We start from the raw sequence: 23973 nt of genomic DNA, 5'->3' as shown, positions 1-23973 counted from the left end.
AGAAGGAGTGGCGTGGAAAAGGCTGGAGATGGCGTCCTGTAGGGGAACTAGTTTAAAAGCACTGGCGACAGCGCCGTTACCGTTCTCCCCGAAAAAATACACCAAAAACCCAGTGGTGGTGGCGACTTTGAAGATTTGGGGGCAGTGGAGACGACATAGGGGAGTGACGTGTGCCTCGGTGTGGTCCCCGATAAGGAACAATCACAGGTTCGTCCCGGGAAGGATAGATGGGGGGATTTCAATCTTGGCAGCGAGCAGGAATTGTGAAGCTGAAGGACTTGTTCTTGGACGGGACGTTCGAGAGTCTGGGAGCACTGGTAGGAAAATACGAGTTGCCACCTGGGAATGCATTCCGATATATGCAAGTGAGGGCATTTGCGAGGCAACAGGTGAGGGAATTTCCTTGGTCCTTAACTGGATCTCCCCCTATTTCTGGTGTCTAGCAACACACCAACATCACAAATGCTTTTTAAATCACATTTCTGTTTGTGGGAGTTTTCAGCATGCAAATTGTTGCCATGTTTTCTACATTACAAGTGACCACACTTTAAAAGTACTTTATTGGTTGCCAAGTATTTTTCAATGTCCTGAGGTCATGAAAGGTGCTACATAAATGCAAGTCTGTCTTTCCAGAGTACATTTCAACTAATGTTATAGAATATTCAATTAAAATGGCAAAGCATTAGTTTAGATTACTGAGGCTACCAATTTAAGTGTATAGAGATTTCTTTATTTATGGACATTAACATGCTGTATATATACATATACATGGTCTCATATGTACATCACAATGCATAATTTATACAAAACATGACAAAGAATAATTAATAAAACACATTTGTATGGTGTTTATTTCAACTGCTCTGAACGTAGCATATAGCAAGAGAACTTAGGTCAGCATATAGCAAGAGAACTTAGGTCAGATGAAACATAAAAGGAACACAACCTGGGACCCCTTTATTAATCACATTATGCAACACAGCATTAAAATAAGATTTCAAAACATGTGCAGTTTTCTATGAATGATTTTCAACATTTTGCAATAAGCCTGTTAACAGACACAGGCACATACATACACTATATTAAAACACAATAATGAACCCCATATAGTTATGGATTGTGTATGTGTGCAACATCAGTGCATTCAAGACTCACTATTAAATTTTAATATGTAGAGGGTAAGAAAGTGTTCTTGTTCAGCAGTCCAGGGTAATTGCTGTTTATTCAGGAGAGGCTAAAGAAATAGTTGACACCACCTTGCAGACAAAAGAATGAAGGTTATTTTCCTGTGTTTAAGTAAACAAATTTCAGCATGTAACTTTCCCTGAAATAATATTCTGAGAAAATAAAATACTGCATGTGTGTATTAAAGCTCACAATGAGAACAAAATAGACATTTATAAACTTCAGAGAAAACACTGGAGGGCTAAATTTGTCAGTTCAACATTGATTTCCAACATTGCACATTAACCTCTGAATTTTACACTTATCAAACCATCAAATTAGCAGTATTCACCACAGATTTATCTTAGAGGTCTGAGTTCTACTAACTATGTAGCTTCTGTTGGAACCTGTGAAAAAAGCTTTTCTGCAACAAAATATTTGTACTAAAAGCTTAACTGCGGTATTATATAGTTACAAAAGATGAGGATAATGCAGTTTTTGTTCTACTAAGCACGTGCTAGCCCATATTACCCACCAGCCTTTTACATTTGTCCCGGAGTTATGGCAATAAAAATAATCTAGTCATGTTACAAAGGAAGTAGCTAAATAAAGTATTGGCTATGTTTCTGAATGCTGGGCTGCTTTATCCTTTTTTTACTATCAAACAGTCGCAAGCTGCATGGTCTGAAGCAAAAAGTAATATAAGCTAGCAGGCATGGTTGCAAATCATGCAGAAATACGATCCATGAAAATATGCTCAATTTAGTGCTTGAGTAATAAGTAATGAGTCCTTAAAAACACTAATCATAAAACAACTTAAGCTGAAAATGGTGTATTACAATATAATGGGTTGAAGTTAGCAGCTTTCATAGTTACTGTTTCGACATGTGAATGAATTTTCACTTGTGCATTTGTTTTAGTAATTTAGTTCCATTTTTCTTAGTGATTTAGTTGACTTCGTACTTATCACTGAAAAATAAATGCATTTTGAGTTTATTATAACTTTGGAACTTGTAGTCTTTAAGCATCATGAAATTTATGATTCCATAAACTTCAATTTTCCAAACGAGTCTGAAAAATTACAAACAAATCTACTTCTGTAGTTATCATTGTGTGCCGAAGAACCAACAATGGTTCATTAGTGCTATCAATGAGCTGGTTACGTATTTCAATGTCAAAGCGTGAAACAAAAAAACAACGCATCCTTGCCATGGATCAGCTACTCTGTGCAACTACTTATACAGATTCAACCTTTTGTTTTTCACATTTATAGCAGCAAGTACCTACCGCCTTAATTCTCAGAGTGGGTGGTGAACAGACCTGAAGTTTGCATACATTTTGAACTTTATATAACATTTAAAAAGCAGAGTACGTTCATAACTTTAAGAGTATGGTATAGTGTTAGTAGTAACAGGAAGCTTGCAATTCCTATCCATTTTTGTTTGGAGAAGTATAGTGTTTTTCGTGGTCATCTTCCATCCTGCAAGCATTTTCTATTTTCTTCTATTTTGCTGCTGAATGAAAACTCCGACCAAAAACTGTCAGATGTTTCGAAAACAAAGAAGCTTTCCTTTTAACAAACATAACTAAGGAATGTTCAAGTGAAATCTGATTAACTCAGTCTGTTTGAAAAGTAAGAGTTACAAGTGCTTATTCTTTTTTCAAAACAAGTTATTAAGAGCTTGTTCTGCTGTCCTGAGCTTCTAGTGGAGACATGTTGAGAAAGGGTTGGAGAACTGAAACGACAATATAACTGCAGCATGTACGCACATCAAAAGTAGATTTCTTGTTGTGCGGAATGTCTGGTTAGCGTTCCGATTTTGTTTCTTCAATTTATGTTAGCAATTGCCTGTAAAAAGTGTGCTTCTAAATACTTCCTCACACATTATGGCAATTCATGGCTCCTACCAATTGACCATATTTATGCGAGTCAACCAGTAAGGAATAGCACTGAAGACCCCATTCAGTCCTTGAAAAAGAGTTATTGACTTAATTCTATTATCACACCCTTTCTCCACTCCATATCCTTTTATATTTCTTAATTACTTATTTACTTGCTTTCTAGGGTACTTATAGACTCAAGTTTCTACCACTATTTGTTGTGGAATTCCATGTCCTCAATACCTCCTGCATTAAAAAAAACCTCAAGTACTCAAGTGTTCTTTGAGTGAATTACCAACCTTATGCCCTATGGTATGAAACCACCAGTGAAAATAGTTTTCTGAATTGACAAAACCTTCTTCATCTTTACCACTATCAGATTCTTCTTAGCCTTCTTTGTTCTAATGGAAAAAAAAAGTTTCCAAAGTCCCTTTTCAGAACCAAGACCTCTTATTTTAGTGAGTCTCTACTGCACTTAACCCTCTCCATGGTCTTGCATCTCTGATGGAGAAGGGTGAACAATTTGTGCGACCAAACAATTTAACCACTGCCATAAAACTTTTTTTCCTCCTCAGGTGAATGATGTGCTTTGTGGTTAAATAATCTATTCTGAAATGACTGATGCAACATAATAAATGTACTATCGTAATCAAAAGTAGGGACCCACATTATTTAACAGAAACCTCAAAATTGTCTTATTTTACAGCAGTCATTCAACACATTTTAAGAACTGCAAACCTCTTCCGTAAGATCTGTACAAAGAGCACCCAAGCCTCTGGCTATGGCCAACAGGAGACACAATAAACAAACTACTGGTGAGGTGAAGCCAAGTTTGTGTTTTTAAAATAGATGATAAGACTGAGGTACAGTTTCAGCTCTGTGAAATTGCTTGACAGCTAGATGTTTGAAATAATTTTAGAAGTCAAAGTCCTTTGAACTTGAAGGAATGTTTGACAATGTTAATTTAGAGTTTGCATTTCTTTCAGACAGAAAAATCCTTTTAATAGCTTAGCTGCCAGTAACACATTCTCTACTCACCACAAAAACCAACCAAAATATAAGGCAAGACCAATGTTAAAAAGAAATAACAACTAAATACTGGAATCCCAAAATATTTAGTTGTAAACATTTACTACCAGCATTCAGGTAGCAACTGGAACATTGACTAATAAAACTTACAAACTCACTGGCATTTAATTTTATTAGTATTAAATTTAAACTAGTTTCTTATTCCATTCTTCTTACAGGTTAGTATGTATGGTTCAAGATCGCCTCAGTGCGACAACTCATTGTTCTTTGCACAATAATTACTTTTCATTGTCCTGGAAACATTTTTCCCTCAAACATCTGGTCCATCCACCTTGGTCAGTCTCATCTATTGATCACTGAAGAAGGGATTCAATTCCAGCTTCAGATTTTGTAGATCGTTTCCTGATTATGTAAAAAAAGAAATTGGTCAGAATGGTTTTTAGTGGCTTATTCAGTTTAACCTTTTTCTAAATCAGTGCTAAAATACTATCAGGATACTTTTCCATTAATCATCAAGTCTGGCACTTTAAATAGATATACACTGTCTCTTTCCACTTTGCACTGCTTAATCTTGCAAGGCAATGCCCTAACCATTGGGTAATCTTGGCTTGACATACAGCAGGATTTAACTCTAACAGTACCACTACACACGTTTAGGAATTTTTTTAGTCTTGCCTTTTGCCACCTGGACCCATTTTTGGGATGTTTCTCCGAGGGATATCCTAATAAATAAGTTGAAGACTCAGATATATGTTGAAGACTCAGATATAGTGGTGGGTTTTTGTGGCCATTCGTTCTCTTCCTCGCTTGTAAATAACTCTACAGGTTGGTTTTCCTCACTTGAAAGAAAAATGTTTCTGAAAAACGTGGGAATTTCTGCAGCTATAGCAACATTGAACCATTACGTTCAATATTGAAAGACCTCCAACTTTCAGAACTCAACGTCAAATTTAATTATGTAATACCATCAGAATCATCTATATTCTGAGCATTCTTCAATCGAAAATAAGCATGCAAGATGTTCAAGTGCCATAGTAACTTTGATGAAGCAAATTATTTTTAAAATATAAAACATGCATATTTGAAACAAGGAACCTTGCATTTATAGAATGTCTTTCACAATTTTAGGATGCCCCGAAGTGCTTTAGAGACAGTTAAGTACTCCTGAAGTGAATAACTCATAGGAAACTTTTATAAATAAAGGATTAATACTGAGAGGAGCAGCATTTTACTAGTGTTTGTTTTTTTGGATGCCTCCAAGCAATTCCCGCAACAAACAATTTATTTTCTGGGATGGGAGGGAGACTGAGCACGTGGCCATTGTCTGGTATCTTTCCATAGCGCAACTGGTGAGATCATAACTCAGCAAGTAGAGGATCATGAATGCAAAGCCACGTCCTAACACTGACTTTGTATGTTGGGATCAAACATTGCACAACTATACCCGGTGTCAAACAAATGTACTGATCTATGTAACTGCACCGAATATACATTGTGCTAAACCATACCACCTCAGAAATGTGTTTGGTGAATCTGAAACTTTTCATTAATGTCATTCTTGTAAACCTACTGTCTAGTGTAAAGAGCACAGTAAGAAGTCTTACAACACCAGGTTAAAGTCCAACAGGTTTGTTTCGATGTCACTAGCTTTCGGAGCGCTGCTCCTTCCTCAGGTGTAAAGAGCATCAGCAATGGACTGGAATTGGTTATCTCCCCTCTTGCAGGGCCAAGTTGTCTGAAGAATTTATTTGCTGATTATTTATAACTGATAACAGAAAATCAGTCGCTCAGCAAGAGCACAAATATCCCCAGTTTTATCCAGGCTCCATGCTGTATTTTGAGAGTGTTCTGTATTTATTGATCCGATGGTTTTCAATGTTACAGTTATCCGAAGCATCTTTTGGTTAGGAAGTAAAGCACATTCCTGAGCATTACGCAGCCAGCTGAGAAAAATATACTTGTGTGGCTGTTGAAATAGGGCTTGTTTTGGCTTGCCCACGATCAGCTTCATTGTTGAACAGTCTACTGATACTTCCCATCTGGGCTCACATAGGATCAGAGTCACAGAATAATTTACAGCAGCAAAGGAGATAATTTAGACCAGTAAATCTATGCCAACTCTCCATGCAGCAATCCAATCAGTCCCCTTTATCCCTGAAGCGCTGCAAGTTTATTTCCTTCAAATGACTATCCAACTTTCTTTTGAAATCATTGACCGTCTTTGCTTGCACCACCCACTTGGACAGTGAATTTCAGTTTTTTACCATTTTCTGCATAAATAATGTTCTTCTTTACATTTCCCCCTGCATCTTTTGGCCAAAACGTAAACCTGTGTCCCACAGCTCTTGTACCATCAGCTAGAATCACAATGAATAGTGGAACAAGCTCGAAGGGCCGAATGGCCTCCTCCTGCTCTTATTTCACAAAGAACAAAGAACAAACAGCACAGGAACAGGCCACTTTGGCCCTGTACCGGTCATGATGCCAACCTTTGCCAAAACCCTCAGCACTTCCTTGTTCAGTATCCCTCTATACCCATCCTATCCATGTGTTTGTCAAGATGCCTTTTGAACGCCGTTAATGTATCTGCTTCCACAACGTCCCCTGGCAACACATTCTAGGCACTCACCACCCTCTGCGTAAAAGCCCTGCCTCGCACATCTCCTCTAAACTTTTCCCCATGGACCTTAAATCTATGCCCCCTGGTGCCTGAACCCTCCTCCTGAGAAAGAGTGCCTGCCCATCCATTCTATTCATGCCCCTCATAATCTCGTAAACCTCTATCAGGTCACCGCTCAACCTCCGTCTTTCTAATGAAAACAACCCAAGTCTATTCAGCCTCTCCACGTAGCCAACACTCTCCAGACTAGGCAACATCCCACTAATCCTCCTCTGCACCCTCGCCAAAGTCTCCACATCCTTCTGGTAGTGTGGCGACCAGAATTGTGCACAATATTCCAAGTGCGACCATACCAAGGTTCTATACAACTGTAGCATGACTTACCAGTTTTTATACTCAATGCCTCGTCCAATGAAGGCAAGCATTCCATATGCTTTCTTAATAACCTTGTTCACTTGTGTTGCCACTTTCAAAGATCTGTGGGATCCTGCATGCCCAGATCTCTCTGACTTTCTATAATCCTAAGAGTTTTGCCAATTACGGTAAATTGCCCCTCCATGTTAGACCGACCAAAATGCATTACCTCACATTTGTCTGGATTAAACTCCATTTGCCATTTCTCTGCCCAAGTTTCCAAACTATCTATGTCCTGCGGTATCCTCTGACAATCCTGAACACTATCTGCCACTCCACCAACCTTGGTGAATTCCACAAACTTACGAATCTCTGTTTCTATGTAATGGGAACAGGTTTCTTTGTCAACTCATCCAAACCTGTTAAAATGTTGTACACCTCTAAGTCAAATCTCCAACTGATCTATGTCCTGCTGTATCCTCTGACAAACCTCTTCACTATCCGCAGCTCCACCAATCTTTGCGTTGTCCACAAACTTACATTTTTCTCCTAATCATTTATATATACTACGAACAACAAAAGTCCCTGCACTGATCCCTGCAGAACACCACTAGTCAGTCTTCCATTCAGAAAAGCACCTTTCCACCACTACCCTCTGTTATCTGTGACCGAGCCAGTTCTGTATCCATTTTGCCAACTCACCTCTGATCCCATGTGACTTCATCTTTTGTACCAGTCTGCCATGAGGACCTTGTCAAAGGCTTTACTGAAGTCCATGCAGACAATATCCACTGCCCTTCCTTCATCAAGTTAGCGAGACATGAACTCCCCTTCACAAAATCATGCTTGCCTATTGCTAATAAGTCCATTTGTTTCCAAATGTGAGTAAATCTTGTCCCTAAGAATCTTTTCCAATAATTTCCCTACCACTGATGGAAGGCCCACCAGCCTATAATTTTCTGGATTACCCTCGTTACCCTTCTAAAACAAAGGAACAACATTGGCTATTCTCCAGTCCTCTGGGACTTCACCTTTAGCTAATGAGGATACAAAGATTTATGTCAAGGCCACAGCAATTTCCTCCCTAGCCTCCCTCAGTATTCTGGGGTAGATTCCATCAGGCCCTGGGGAATTATCTACCGTAATACTTTTTAAGATGCCAACACCTCCTCCGTTTTGATATCTACATGACCCAGAATATTTAAACACCTTTTCCTAGGTTCATCATCCACCCAGTCTTTCTCTTTGGTGAATACTGTTGGAAAGTACTCATTTAGTACCTTGCCCAGTTCTTCTAGCTCCATGCACAGATTTCTTCCTCAGTCCGTGTGGGCCAACCATTTCCCTGGCTACCCGCTTGTTTTTTTACATACGTATAAAATGATCTCCTTAATCCTGTTTGCCAAAGACTTTTCATGACCCCTTTTAGCCCCCCTAACTCCTTGCTTAAGTTCTTCCCTACTTTCTTTATTTTCTTCAAGAGCTTTGTGTTCTTCTAGACCTTACAAATGTTTCCTTTTTCTTTTTGACTAGGCTTACAATATCCCTCGTTATCCAAGACCCCCGAAACCTGCCATACTATCCTTCATCTTCACAGGAACACGCCGGTCCTGAATTCTAATCAACTGAAGTTTGAAAGACTCATGCATGTCAGAAGTTGACAAACAGCCTCCCCCAATCTGAATTCTTCAGTTCCTACCTAATAATGTTGTAATTAGCCTTCCCCCAATTTAGCATGTTCACCTGAGGACTACTCTTATCTTAATCCACAAGTACCATAAAACTTGCAGAATTACGGTCACTGTTCCCTTTCCTACTTGGTGTAACCTTCTGATTGAAGGGACCACAATAGCCTTTTTAACTTTGACAAAGGGTCATCTGGAGTCGAAACATTAGTTCTTTTCTCTCCTTGCAGATGCTGCCAGACCTGAGATTTTGCAGCATTTTCTCTTTTCTCTCTCTCAATATGTCTGAGATTTATGCACATGCATTCCCAGATCCTGGTGACCCATTGTCACAGTGCCGTCAAGTTTATTTTGCCTCTCCCATCCCTCTGCCAAATTAAATCACCTCACATCTGTCTGCATTAAATTCCATCTGTCTGGTTTAGCACAGGGCTAAATCGCTGGCTTTGAAAGCAGACCAAGGCAGGCCAGCAGCATGGTTCAATTCCCGTACCAGCCTCCCCGAACAGGCGCCGGAATGTGGCGACTAGGGGCTTTTCACAGTGATTTCATTTGAAGCCTACTTGTGACAATAAGCGATTTTCATTTCATTTCATTTCACTCCATAGCCATTCTGCTAGCCCGCCTATGCCCTGTTCAGTCAATTAAAGCAGTGGTCCTAACACTGATCCTGGAGGAATGCCACTAACTACCATCCTCCAATTATAACCAATTACCATGACACAATCTTTTCTGCCCTTAAGCCAATTTATTTTATCCCAGTTGGCACTGACCTTCCTATTCCACGAGCCACAATTTGGTTAATCAGCCATGTGGTCCATTGTCAAACACTTTCTTAAATTCCATATAGACAACATCCATTGCATTCACTTCATCCACTCTTCTCTGTAACCTCATCAGAAAATGTAATTAGTCAAGCATGATCTGGCTTTTACAAATTTGGGCTGGCTCTCCTTAATCCTCCAAGTGCCTGTTGATTTTTTTCCCTGATTATTTTTCGAAAACCTTACTCATGTCAAACTAACTGGCCTATAGTTATTTGGAATGTCCTTACATCCTTCTTGAATAAGCCGGTCACATTTGCCACTCTTAAACCCTCTGGCACTTCCCCAATACTAAAGACAATTGGAGTATCATGGTTAGCCCTTACACTACCCCACCACCACCACTAGCAACTTGGGATACAAGGCATCTAGATCAAATGACTTATCCACTCCAAGCACAGCCAGCCTTCCCAGTACCTCCTGACTCTCAATTTTCCCCCCCATCCATTATCTCTACCATCTGCACTTTTATATTTAATCAGATTCCTCTTCCCTAGTAAACACTGAAACAAGGATTAAGGATTCTAGCCTTGCCCTGCACATCTTCGTATATGTCACCCTCTTTGTCCTTAAAAGAATCCGCCCTACCACATACTATTTAAATGCTGGTAGAGATTTATGGGTTCCCTTTTATGGCTCCAAATGTCCATGCTAATGCAGTGGAGGAAAACTGGAAAGAGCTGAAGACAGCCATCAACTCAAGCTGTCATGAAACCATCAGCTATAAGAACAGGAACCAACAGGACTGGTTCGACAACGACCGCACCATCAGAGAGCTCATCTACAAGAGAAGGAAAGCTCTCCGTGCCTGGCAAAACGACATAATCAGCAAAGAAAAGAGAAGAATTTATCAATTAGCCTCAGCCTCAACCTCAAGAAGCCCTTTGCCAACCTGCCCCAGGGCGAGATCCGGTTTCTCCATCCATCAAGATCAACGGAGAAACCCTACCAAACGTGGAACATTTCCCCACCCTGGGGAGCCACTTCTCCTCTAAGGCTGACATTGATGCAGAGATCCAACATAGTGTCCAATTCACGAGCACTTCCCTCGGACACCCAAGAGCGAGAGTCATTGATGATGGTGACATCTGTGTTGTTACCAAGATCCTAGTGAAGAAAGCAATCATCCTCCCAACTCTTCTATACAGCTCAGAATTTTGGACTACGTACAGACTGTGGTAGTATGTATATTGGGGGTCATGTGGGACTGGAAGCCCTAATGTCATTGGCTGACAGATCCCGGGTCCTGGTTGGCCGTTGACCTCATACTCCGCCCTGAAGGCGAAGTATAAGAAGCCGGTGCCTTCCCCCGCAGGCCAGTTTACTATCAGGCTGCTGGGGAACAGACACGCTTAATAAAGCCTCATCGACTTCACTCTATTCGTCTCATGGAGTCTTTGTGCGCTACACAGACGCCACCTCAAGGCCCTGGAGAGGTACCTCAACGCTGTCCGAGACGGATTCTTCACTACAGCTGGGAGGACATGGGTACTAACATCAGTGTCCTTGAAGGAATCAAGAGCATCAGCATCGAGGCCAAGATCATCCAAAGCCAGGACGTCAGAGTCTCGACTATGGAACTCACTGCCCCACAGTGCGGTGGAATCGGAGTCATTAAATGGTTTCAAGGAGACAAGATATATTTCTGATAAAAAAAGGGTTAAAGAGATATGGGGAACAGGTAGAGAAGTGGATTTTAGACCAGGAAGAGGTCAGTCATGATCTGAATGAATGGCAGAGCAGGCTTGAAGGGCTGAATTGCCTACTTGTGCTCTTAATTCCAATGACTGCCAAAGAAAATCTTCTTTGCCCAGCTAAAAGAAGGCTTCCCAACAGGAGGACAAAGGAAGCGCTTCAAAGCGATGCAAACTTACCTGAAGAAATGCAATATCGACGTCAATGCCTGGGATTGTTGCTCGGAAGAGACATACTTGGTGGAACCTTCTGATTGAAGGGACTCAATTTCTCAAGGACACCTGACAGCAAGAGGAGGCTCAAGCCTCAGAAAGGAATACCAGCAATCTAGAGTCTAAGGACAAATCCCTGCCACGTGCGTGATCGAAGATGCAGCTCTAGGATCGGGCTCATCAGCCATACAAGGACACACAGAACCCATGACTAGTAACATAGAGTTTTTAGGTAGACAATCATAATCAAAGACCCCTCCCACCCAGGTTATTCTCTCTTCCAACCACTTCCATCGGATAGAGGTTACAAAAGTCTGAGAACACGTACTAACAGATTCAAAAACAGCTTCTTCCCTGGTTACCAGACTCCTGAATGACCCTCTTATGGACTGAACTGATCTCTCTACGCATCTTAGACCATAAGACATAGGAGCAAAATTAGGCCACTTGGCCCATCGAGTCTGCTCCGCCATTCAATCATGGCTGATATTTTCTCATCCCCATTCTCCTGCCTTCTCCCCATAACCCCTGATCCCCTTATAAGTCAAGAATAGTCTCTACTGTTGTAGCACTATAATCCGTATGCTTCACCCAATGTCTATGTATTTACCTTGTGTACTTATAATATGTCCTGTATTTTTCATGTATGGAATGATCTGCCTGGATTGTACACAAAACAATACTGTACCTCAGTACACGTGACAATAAATCTACATTATACTCATTGGCGAGTAATCACCAAAGTAGACAACGACATACTGGTCGAGGATTTATGGGTTCCCTTTTACTTTGAAAGCAATTCTATTGTCTCTTTGCCAATTTTCTTTCCTCTTCACTTCCCACTTCCAACCTATTTGATCTTGCTCTTGCTTGAAGAATTCCCCTTGTTGGAATGTATTTAGCCTATATCTGAAGCATCTCCTCAGAGATCATCCACAGTTGTGTTCATTTTTTGTCAGTCTTTGAATCATAGAATTTACAGTGCTGAAGGAGGCCATTCGGCCCGTCAAGTCCGCACCGGCTCTTGGAAAGAGCACCCTACCCAAGGTCAACACCTCCACCCTATCCCCATAACCCAGCAACCCCACCCAACACCAAGGGCAATTTTGGACACTAAGGGCAATTTACCATGGCCAATCCACCTAACCTGCACATCTTTGGACTGTGGGAGGAAACCGGAGCACCCGGAGTAAACCCACGCACACATGGGGAGGATGTGCAGACTCCGCACAGACAGTGACCCAAGCCGGAGTCGAACCTGGGACCCTGGAGCTGTGCTATCCACAATGCTGCCATGCTGCCCATTTTACCCTGGCTAGATCCTTTCTCAGTCCATTGAAATAAGCCTTCTTATAATTTAGATGTTCTACTTTGCATTGTTCCTTATTTTGTTGCGCATTACGAGTGAAATCCTTATGGCAAAATTATCACTCAAGTGTTCCCTCCACAGACATTTGGTCAAGCTGGCCCACCTCATTTCCCAGCACCAGATCCAGCCATATCTCCTTTCTATGTGGACTCAGAACATTCTCCTATGCACATTTCAGACGTTCCTCCCCTTCCTTACACTTTAATCACTAAGGGCGCGATTCTCCACTCCCACGCCGGTTGGGAGAATCGCCTGGGCCGCCAAAATTTCCGGGGACGCCGGTCCGACGCCCTCCCGCGATTCTCCCGGCCAACCCGCGCATGCACGGATGACGTCATCTATGCGCCGCCGCTTTTACGCGGGCGACAAGGCCTGGCGTGGGTAGATGACGCGGCCCCGTTATTGGCCCATTGTCAGGGCCTGAATCGGTCGGGACCGTTCCACGCTGTCGTGAACCTCGACGGCGTTCACGACGGCGCGGCCACTTAGGCGTGGGAGTGGAGAATCCCGCCCTAAATATCAATTGGATAGTGTTAAAGTCCCTCAATACTTTATAGTTCTTACACATCTGTGATTTCACTGCAGAGTTGCTCCTTACTCTCTCTTGCTATTTGGAAGCCTACAAAATACTTCTAATGGCATGTTTCTTTTATTTGTTTATGGGATGTCACAGGCAAGCCAGCATTTATAGCCCATCTCCTACAGCCCTGAGAAGGGGTGGTGTGCTGTTTCCTTGAACCTCTGCAGTCCATGAAACACCTCAGCTTTTTAGGAAGGGAGTTCCAGGACTTTGACCCAGTGACTGTGAAGAAACGACAATACATTTCCAAGTCAGGTTAGTGTGAAACTTGAAAGGGAACTTGCAGGTGAGGTTGAGATAATTGCATTCCCACTCATCTTCTGACCTTATCCTTCTAGGTGGTGGAGGCCAAGGGTTTGGAAGGTACTGTTGAAGGAGCCGTGGTGAGTTGATGAAGTGCACCTTGTAGATGGTGCACACTGCTGCCACTGTGCATCAGTGGTGGAGGGAGCAAATTTTGGAGTGGCGGATGGGGTGCCAATTGAGCAGGCTATTTTGTTTTTGAAAGTGTCGAGCAGTGCTGTTAAAGCTGCCCTCATCCAGGTAAGTAGAGAGTATTCCATCTCAGGAACATTCCTGACTTATGCCTAGTAGATTGATAGACAGCCTTTGCGGAGTAAGGGGGTGTTACTCTCCACAGAATTCACAGCCCTTGCAGCTCTTGTAGCCATAGCAGTTGTAGCCACGGTATTTATATGGCTGGTCCAGTTCAGTTTCTGCTCAATGGTAACCCCCCCCCCGCAAGGACATTGATAGTGGAGGATTCAGCGATGGCAATGCCATTGAATGTCATGGGGAGATGGATAGATTCTCTCTTGTTGGAAGTTGGAAATGGTCACTGCCTAGAACTTGTGTGGCATGAAAATGTTACTTGATACTTACCAAGGCTAAATGCTTTCCAGGACACGGACTGCTTCAGTATCGGAGTCGTCGTGAATGGTGCTGAACGTTATGCAAACATCAGCAAATATCTCCATACCTGACCTCGAGATGGAAAGGTCATTGTGAAACAGCTGAAGATGGCTGGCCCTAAGACACTACCCTGAGGAACTCCTACAGCAATGTCCTGGGACTGAGATGATTGACCTACAACAACCACCATCATCTTCCTCTCTGCTAAGTATGACTAAACCAGTGGAGAGTATTCCCGCTGATTTCCATAGTCTCCAGTTTTGCTCGGGCTCCTTGATGCCATACTCAGACAAATATTGCCTTGATATCAAGGGCTGATTCTCTCATCGCACCTCGAGTTAAGCTCTTTTGTCCATGTTTGGACCAAGGCTGTAATAAGGTGAGCAGTTGAGTGGTGATCATACCCTTTTCCCGTCTCAACTCAATCAAATGGATTTTGTCCTTGTCCCCTTTATTTCCAACACCCTGCAGAAATATATCTCAAATTCACAATTTTTAGGTGCAGGAAATTTAGAGGAAAAGAACCCATAGAAATTAAGGAACATAATGCATATTTTGCATGGAATTTAAATACTGCCATCATTGCCTTACTTTCTGCCCGTTTTGGGTCTGGATTTCCCTCCTTTTGAGGTTCGTGGCCTCTCCAGTTTCATTAATGACTGTCGCAGACTTTCTTCTGTGTAGGCTAAGTAAACATGCGACAAATCCACTTCAAATGGCTAAAATAATAAAGAAATCACTCCAAGATTAGTTTCATGTTAGAAATCAAACAGAGTTTTCGTGCAGTTGTCAGAATTTCTGAAAGTGCAGTTACATACTATTAGACTGAATCTCTTGCATGATATTCATTCAACCTTACAGACCTCCTGGCATCGCTTAACATTAACTTCACAGTGGACAAGATTTGCTTATGGGCGGGACGGTAGCAGTGGTTAGTACTGTTGCTTCAGTGTCAGGGACCCGGGTTCGATTCCCGGCTTGGGCCACTGTCTGTGCGGAGTCTGCACGTTCTCCCAGTGTTTGCGTGGGTTTCCTCCGGGTACTCCGGTTTCCTCCCACAAATCCTGAAAGACGTGCTTGGTAGGAGAGTTGGACTTTCTCAATTATCTCTCAGTGTACCCGAATAGATGCCATAGTGTGGTGACTGGGGGATTTCCACAGTAACGTCATTGCAGTGTTAATGTAAACCTACTTGCGGTGCTAATAAAGATTATTATTACACTTCGTTTTTATTGAGCTTTGCAGGAATGACTCAACATGCATTCCAGAAAATGCACCTGCGTACTTGGGTAAAATTGAATTGTTATAATTGCAGAAATCATAACCCATGATATAATAAACAACATTGTGTACTGTGTGTTGGATGCCAGTAGGAAAACTGGACAACATTTATACTACTGCAATGTAAGTTGAAGTTGTAGTCTTCCACAGCACAGAAAGAAAGAACTTAAATTTTATGTAGTGTTATTATTTCCAATTAAGGGGCAATTTAGCGTGGCCAATCCACCTAACATGCACATCTTTGGGTTGCGGGGGTGAAACCCACGCAGACATGGGGAGATTGTACAAACTCCACACGGATAGTGACCCAGGGCCAGGATTCGAACCCGGGTCCTCAGCGCCGCAGTCCCAGTGCTAACCACTGCACCACATGCCACCTGTATGTTTTTCACTCTTCAGAATGTCCCGAAGTGTGTCATTTATTTTGTCAGCAATTGCGAAAATTAATTTACACACTCGGTCCCACAAACTGCAGCACAACAAATGTTAAGTGCATCTGCTTTTGGGATATTGGTTGAGGGATATATAATAGCCAGGAAATCTCAGCTGGTCTTAAAATTGTGCCCTCACCCTTCTAATTTAGATGAAAAATCTTACCACTAAGCCAAGCTCCAGAAGCGATTTTCCTGCCCCGTTCGCCACAGATGCAAATCCCATTGTGACCGCTAACTCTCACGAGAGGACCACAGCGTAATTTGCGCTGAGATCTCAGAATGAGATATTCCCCACCAGTTGCCAGCGATGTAATCAGGTTCAGGCCAACGAAGGTATGAACCGGATTACCATTAATTTAAATAGTTTAACGCCTTACCTTCAAGGGTCGCCGGTATGTGTCCCCCTTCCTTCCCCCATTGGCATGATGTCACATTGGCAGGAATCACTACTGCTCTGCAGCAGTCAAGATGACTGCGCCAGGGATGCAGAAGCCAGTGGCACAGCAGGCACTGCAGAATGCCACCCCGTCTGCAGCATGCACTACAGTCAGCAAGATTTGACATGGAGATGCGCACAACTCAAATCAACGAAGGATGGGTTGAAAAGAAAAACTTAAACCAAATATTCTGTGCATTGCATAATCTAATGCAATAAGACACTGACCAAGAGCTTCTGGTCAGCGGCCAGTGGGTGCACATGCTACTGACTGCAATTTAAACTGCCCATTGCTATATCCGCTGGAGATTTAGGACCTTCTGATCTTGGCTCCATCAGAGATCCAGCGATTTATCGAGTTGGGAGGTGGGCGCAAGTGGCAAGCATAATTGCTGCAAAGCCAGGCCCCCTTTTCTTGTCATGAACTGAGGACATGCCTCTTAAGGGTTGACTTACATTAATTGACTTGCACCGTTTAAAAATGGACCTGTCAACCTCAACACTGCACAACCACCCACACCCCCATTCAGAATGCTACCCTCAGTCTCCTCCCTCCTGTTCCCAGGCAGGCTTTACACTTGCTGGCAAAAGTCTAAAAAATTCTGTATAAAAACCAGGGTATGGATCGGACAAACAACCCAACCTGGTTCTGGTCATCTGATCCCACTGTCATAGGGAATAGTGCAGCAATCCAGGCAAGATAAAATCGGCAACTGGAAGTTTAAACTTCCCACATCTGTACTGCGCATGAGTACATGGGACCTTCCTCAAGGTCCCAGGGCACATTAGCGACATAAATTATGTCATTTGTTCCTCTCCATCGTAAATGATTCAGGCCTTTAGAACCTGTAACTACAAAGACATGAGGGAGGAGCTGGCTAGAGTTGACTGGAAGGACAGACTAGCAGGGAAGAGAGTGGAACAGCAATGGCAGGTGTCTTCGACAGTTATTCAGGAGGCACAACAGAAATTCATCCCAAGCATGTTAAGGGGAGGGCGAGGCATCCACGGCTGATGAGGAAAGTCAAGGACAGTATAAAAGCAAAAGATAAAGTATACAAGGTGGCGAGGATCAGTGGGAAGCCAGAGGCTTGAGAAGCCTTTAAAAGCGAGCAGAGGATAACTGAAAAAGCAATCAGGGCGGGGGGGGGGGGGGGGGGGGGGGGGGGGGGGGGCGGGGGCGGGCGGAGAGGATGAAATATGCGTGTAAGCTAGCTAGTAATATAAAAGAAGAAAGCAAGAGTTTTTTTCAATATATAAAAAGGTACGAGAGAGACAAGAATAGACATTGGATCACTGGAAAATGAGGCTGGAGAAGTAGTAATAGGAAACAAAGAGATGGCAGAGGAACTGTACAGTTACTTTGCATCAGTCTTCACGGAGGAAGACGCCAGTGGGATACCAGAACTTCAAGAGAATCAGGGGCAGAAGTGAGTGTAGTGGTCATCACAAAGGAAAAGGTTCTGGGGAAATTGAAAGGTCTGAAGATGGATAAATCACCTGGACCGGATGGACTACACCCCAGGGTTCTAAAAGAGACTGCTGAGGAGATTGTGGAGGCATTGGTGGTGATCTTTCAGGAATTACTGAAGGCAGGGAGGGTCTCAGACGACAGGAAAATGGCTAATGTAACACCACTGTTTAAGAAGGGAGGGAGACTGAAGACGGGAAATTATAGGCCGGTTCGCCTGACTTCAGTCATTGGTACGATTTTAGAGTCCATTATTAAAGCTGAGATTGCAGAGTACTTGGAAGCACGTGATAAAATAGGACTGAGGCAGCGTGGCTTAGTCAAGTGGAAGTCATGTCTGACAAATCTGTTAAAGTTCTTTGAAGAGGTAACGAGAAGTTAGACAAAGGAGAACCAGTGGACGTGCTCTATTTAGATTTCCAGAAGGCCTGTGTCAAGGTAATGTAAAGGAGGCTGTTAAATAAGTTAAGAGCTCTTGGTGCTAAGAGTAAGATCCTGGCATGGATAGGGGATTGGCTGACTGGCAGAAGGCAGAGCGTGGGGATAAAGGAGTCCTTTTCAGGATGGCAGCCGGTGACTAGTGGTGTGCCTCAGGGGTCAGTGTTGGGACTTTTCACAACATATGTTAACAATCTGGAAGGAGGAACTGAGGGCACTATTGCTAAGTTTGCAGATGATACAAAGAGGGACGGGTAGATTGAGGAAGCAGGGAGGATGCAGGACTTGGACAGGATAGGGGATTGGGCAAAGAAGTGGCAGATGGAATACAACGTGGAAAAGTGTGACGGTATGCATTTTGGTATGAAGAATGGAAGCATAGACTATTTTCCAAATGGGAAAAGGCTTAGGAAATCAGAAGCACAAAGGTACTTGGGAGTTCTAGTTCAAGATTCTCTCAAGGTTAATGTGCAGCTTCAGTCAGCAGTTCGGAAGGCAAATGAAATGTTAGCATTCATGTCGAGAGGGCTAGAAACAAGAACATGGGTGTACTTCTGAGGCTGTATAAGGCTCTTGTCAGACCCCAGTTGGAGTATTGTGAGCAGTTTTGGGCCCCGTATCCAAGGAAGGATGTGCTGGCCTTGGAAAGGGTCCAGAGGAGGTTCATAAGAATGATCCCTGGAATGAAGAGCTTGTCATCTGAGGAGTGGTTGAGGACTCTGGGTCTGTATTCGTTGGAGTTTAGAAGGGCGAGTGGGGATCTTATTAAAACTTACAGAATACGGAGAGGCCTAGATAGAGTGGACATGGAGAGAATGTTTCCACTAGTAGGAAAAACTAGAACCTGAGGCCACAGCCTCAGACCGAAGGGGTGATCCTTTAAAACTGAGATGAGAAAGAATTTCTTCAGCCAGAGGGCAATGCATTTGTGAAACTCTTTGCTGCAGAAGGCCATGGAGGCCAAATCACTGAGTGTCTTTAAGACCGAGGTAGATAGGTTCTTGATTAATGGAGGGATCAGGGATTATGGGGAGAAGGCAGGAGAATAGGGATGAGAAATATATCTTCCATGATTGAATGGTGGAGTAGACTCGATGGGCAGAATGCTCTGATGTCTTATGGTCTTTATATGTTTTAGGGAACTAAGAGTTAAAATCAGAGCTCCTCTAACTGGCAAAGTATGAATCCGTCTAACTTTGATCTTTTTGGCTCTACAGCCATTGTATACCTACAGGCAAAGGTGCATAGCATTTGAAATGACACACTGTACAGAAACATAACTGGAGATGTTTTGGATTTCTGCAACGTTGCACACCCCCAAGTTTTTGAATTTCATCACATCCCTGCCGTTTCAGGGTAAGCTTGATATAGTACTCAAATTATAAAACCCAAAGGGGTCAATCAACAAAATTATTTTGTTGTTATTTCAATCAATGGCAGATGGAATACAATGTAGTGTTGTTCAGAGCCCATCAATCTACCCTAGTTCACTGCAGAGATTACAGCCACGTTTAAATAAACAAATGCAATTATTCTACTAGCTGCACAAAATAAACAACACTTTCAACAGACCCATTGTACTATAATTCATGAAAAGATTAAACATCGACATCAATTAGTAAATATTCCCCTCTACCTCATCCTTTTCCACCATCCAAGGTCCCAAACTTATAAAAACAGAAAATGCTGGAAATACTCAGCAGGGCAAAAGCAATTTATTTGTACTTCTCTCAATTTATTACACTTATTCATTGTGCATGATTCGGTTTCCTTTAGACTGGAGAAACAAAACACAAATTGGATGACCACTTTGGGAAATACCTTCAATCAGCTCACAAGCATTAAGCTGAGCTTCATTTTTGAAATTTCACCCTATTCATGCTCCGACCTCCGCATCCTACATGGTTTTAGCGAGGCTCAATATAAGCTTAAGGAACTGTACTTATCTTTTTGATGAGGCAAGTTACAGACTGCTGGGCTAAATATGGAGTTTAACAATTTCAGATCATAACCTCTGTCTCACTTTGCCAGATGACACCCGTTCCCAATGATTCTGTTATTCCCATTTACATATATCTTATATTTCTTATAATCCATCTTATATTTCTTTACTATTATCATTTCCTTTTGCCTTGCACCATCATCCCTTTTAGCACTTCATCTCTCCTCTCGTCCACTCAATAACAAACCCTTTCCTTTTGCTCTTTCCCTACCTCTGTACTTGCTTAAAAAGCCTGTTACTTCAATAACTTTTCTAGTCCTGACAAAAATTAGCGACCCGAAAGCTTCACTGTTTCCCTCATCTCAGATGCAACCTGAACTACTGAGTATTTCCAGAATGTTGTGTTTTTATTTATAATTAATAAATAGCATGGAACACTTTTAGATGAAAATTATTCCGTTAAAAATAAAAATTCAATGCTTACATCTTTTTCTTTTTTGTCAGGTACTGGAGTCTGTTTCCTCATGTTGTTTCCTGTGTATGCCACACATTTCTACAGTTAAAAGATAAATCATGTCAGATTAAAAGTTAGTATCATTCTTAAAGATATTATTAACCGATCCTATAGAATGCACTAAAAAAATAACCAAGTCTGGAAAAATTGTAGACCATTTTATGTAGACTAGGTTTGGAATTAGACCTCAGCTGGTTATGATGACGTAAACTCGTGAGATGTGAATGCTAAAAGCAGGAACTGCAAATGTGATCTTAAAAAATAAATTTGTTGATAACGGGTGAGATTTTTCCACTCAATTGCACCCGACACCGATCGTGTTGTGCCAGCATTGCGGGAGGCGCCCAAAACGGGCTTTGTGCCAGGCGCCAAACCGCACACGTGACACGGGGGGCCTGGCACATTCCGAATCATACCCACGTTGGGCGTGACCCAGAATGAACCATTAGGCTCACCTAAATATGCATGACCGGTTTGAGGCTGCATTCCTCTGGCTCCCGGGAGTCACCAATCACACAAGCGAGGCCTCACCCAGGTGGTGATTAGTAATAGTCTCCACAAGCAGAGAAAAGGCGTGATGGCCATTCCAGAAGTCTGGGAGGCCATTTGGCATCCTGCAGGTGGTCAAGGACAGGGCAGGGCAGTACACTGGCACTAGCAGAGTATCAGGGGCAGTATCCTGGTGCCAGGTTGGCAGTGCCATGGTGCCAGTGCCAAGGGATGGGCCTGAAAGGAGCCATAACCTGAAAGGAATGGGTATTAAGGGTGGGGAGGGGGTGTGAAGTGGCATAATGAAGGTTTGGGGTGGGGGGAAAGGGGGCAGTGGTTGGGTCCCGTCAACGACACCATAGCAGGGGATGTGATGCCCCAATGCTCTCAAGGATGGTTGGGGGGGGGGGGGGGCAAGATCGCCCTGATAAGTGGGTGGTGGGGGCTCTGCTCTGATTGATGGGGGTAGTGTCCCTCAAGTGTCAAGGATTGGAGGTGTTGCCCACGTCTTCAGGGGTTCCATTGGCTGTGGGTGGGGTGTGTGGTGGACCTTCAATTTCACTTCACCCTTTCATACTGGCGCCCCAATCTCAGAGGAGTCAGTCTGGCTCCTCACTGCAGAAACAAAATCGAATTGTGGGATTGACTAGTGAGAAACTCCCCAAGCCCCAGAGAAATTATGTGTGGATAAATACAGATCTGAAGCCAACGGGAAACAACTGTCACTTGTAGGAAATGTAGACAATTTGTCCTTGGAATCAAAAACAATTTTAACTTTGAAAAAAAAATACAACTTCTAAATTTTCAGATGACATCAAATTGGTTGGGGTGATGCAGAGGGGTGGGAGGGGGGGGGTGAGGAGGAAGCAGCGAGGGAAATTAATCAAACAGATTATTAGCCAGTATTGATAAATTTACAGAATGGCATATTAATTGGCAAAATAATTATTCAAAATGTGAGGTATTACATTTTACTATGAAAAATAACAAAGTCACATATTACAAAGAACAAAGAACAGTACAGCACAGGAACAGGCCCTTCGGTCCTCCAAGCCTGCGCCGATCATGTGTCCTATTAGACCAACCACCTGCATCCTTCTATACCCAGTCTGTTCATGTGCCTATCTAGATAAGTCTTAAAGGTCACGAGCATATCTGCCTCAACCACCTTACATCGCAGTGAATTCCAGGCCACCACCGCCCCCCCGTGTAAAAACACTCCCTTCTCTCCCCTCCCCCCCCCCCCCGGTACATTTCCACTGAACCTTTCGCCCCTCACCTTTAACTTGTGCCACCTAGTAATTGCCATTTCCGCCCTGGGAAAAAACCTCCAACTGTTCACCCTATCTATACCCCTCATAATTTTATTAACTTCTATCAGATCACCCCTCAGCCTCCGTCTCTCTAAGGAGAACAATTCCAGTTTATTCATTCTCTCCTCATAGCTAATACCCTCCATACCAGGCAACATCCTGGTAAACCTGTTCTGTACCCTCCCCAAAGCCTCCACGTCCTTCTGGTCGTGTGGTGACCAGAATTGGACACAGTATTCCAAATGTGGCCTAACCAACATTCTATATAACTGTAACATAATTTTCAAGCTTTTATACTCGATACCTCGTCCGATGAAGGCAAGCATGCCATCTGCTTTCTTTACCACCATTTCCACCTGGCTGCCACATTTAAGGATCTGTGGACCTGCACGCCCAGGTCTTTATGTGTTTCTATGCCCCTGATGCTTCTGCCATTTATTTTATAGCTCCCACCTGAATTGGATCTACCAAAAGCGTCACCTCGCATTTGTCCGGGTTAAATTCCATCTGCCATTTCTCCACGCAATTTTGCAGCACATCCTGCTGTATTCTCTGACAATCTTCATCATTATCCACAACTCCGGCAATCTTAGTATCATAGCAAACTTGCTAGTCAGACCAGCTACATTTTCTTCCAAGTCATTAATATATATTACAAACAGCAGAGGTCCCAGTACTCATCCCTGCAGAACACCACTAGTTACAGACCTCCATTCAGAAAGACACCCTTCCACAGCTACCCTCGGTCTTCTATGGTCAAGCCAGTTCTGAATCCATCCAGCTAGTTCACCCCTGACCCCGCGTGATTTAATCTTTTGCACCAGCTTGCCACGAGGGATCTTGTGAAATGCTTTACTAAAGTCCATTTAGACAACATCCACAGCCCTTCCCCCATCAATCACTTTTGTCACCTCCTCGAATAACTCAATTAAATTAAAATCATGCTGTCACTAAGAAGACCATTCACTTCCAAATGTGCACTGATCCTATCTCTGAGAATTTTTTCCAACAATTTCACTATCACTGACATCAAGCTCACTGGATTATAATTACCCGGGTTATCCTTGCTACCCTTCTTAAATAATGGGACAACATTGGCTATCTTCCAATTCTTTGGCACCTCACCTGTGGCCAACAAGGAAACAAAGATTTCTGTTAGAGGCCCAGCGATTTCATCTCTTTTCTCCCTCAGTAATCTGGGACAGATGCCAACTGGCCCTGGTTCCGCTTTCCCTCCCGATTCTCCCGCTTGCTGTTTCCGTCTCCCAAACACTCGCATCCATTGCTTGCTACCACTCTCCAGATCTCTTGCTGTGAGATGGGTTTGGAG

The 23973-nt window shown here is 42.9% G+C and overlaps 1 protein-coding gene across 1 annotated transcript in view; it reads right to left on the bottom strand.

Annotated features, from left to right (window-relative positions):
* Nucleotides 1-708: 708 nt before the first annotated feature.
* kif3a (kinesin family member 3A) overlaps nucleotides 709-23973 on the bottom strand; it is a 112219-nt gene continuing 88954 nt past the window's right edge. The window contains exons 15-17 of the mRNA XM_072512631.1: nucleotides 20812-20880; nucleotides 14917-15044; nucleotides 709-4476 (exon numbers count right to left, since the gene is read on the bottom strand). Of these exons, the coding sequence (XP_072368732.1) occupies nucleotides 4428-4476; nucleotides 14917-15044; nucleotides 20812-20880 (246 nt within the window). The 3' untranslated portion in view covers nucleotides 709-4427. The remainder of the gene's footprint in view (nucleotides 4477-14916; nucleotides 15045-20811; nucleotides 20881-23973) is intronic.

This window comes from Scyliorhinus torazame, chromosome 7, assembly GCF_047496885.1.
Source record: "Scyliorhinus torazame isolate Kashiwa2021f chromosome 7, sScyTor2.1, whole genome shotgun sequence".
Lineage (NCBI taxonomy): Eukaryota > Metazoa > Chordata > Chondrichthyes > Carcharhiniformes > Scyliorhinidae > Scyliorhinus > Scyliorhinus torazame.
The sequence above is the reverse complement of the archived record's forward strand: the minus strand, read 5'-3'. Positions and strand labels throughout refer to the sequence as shown.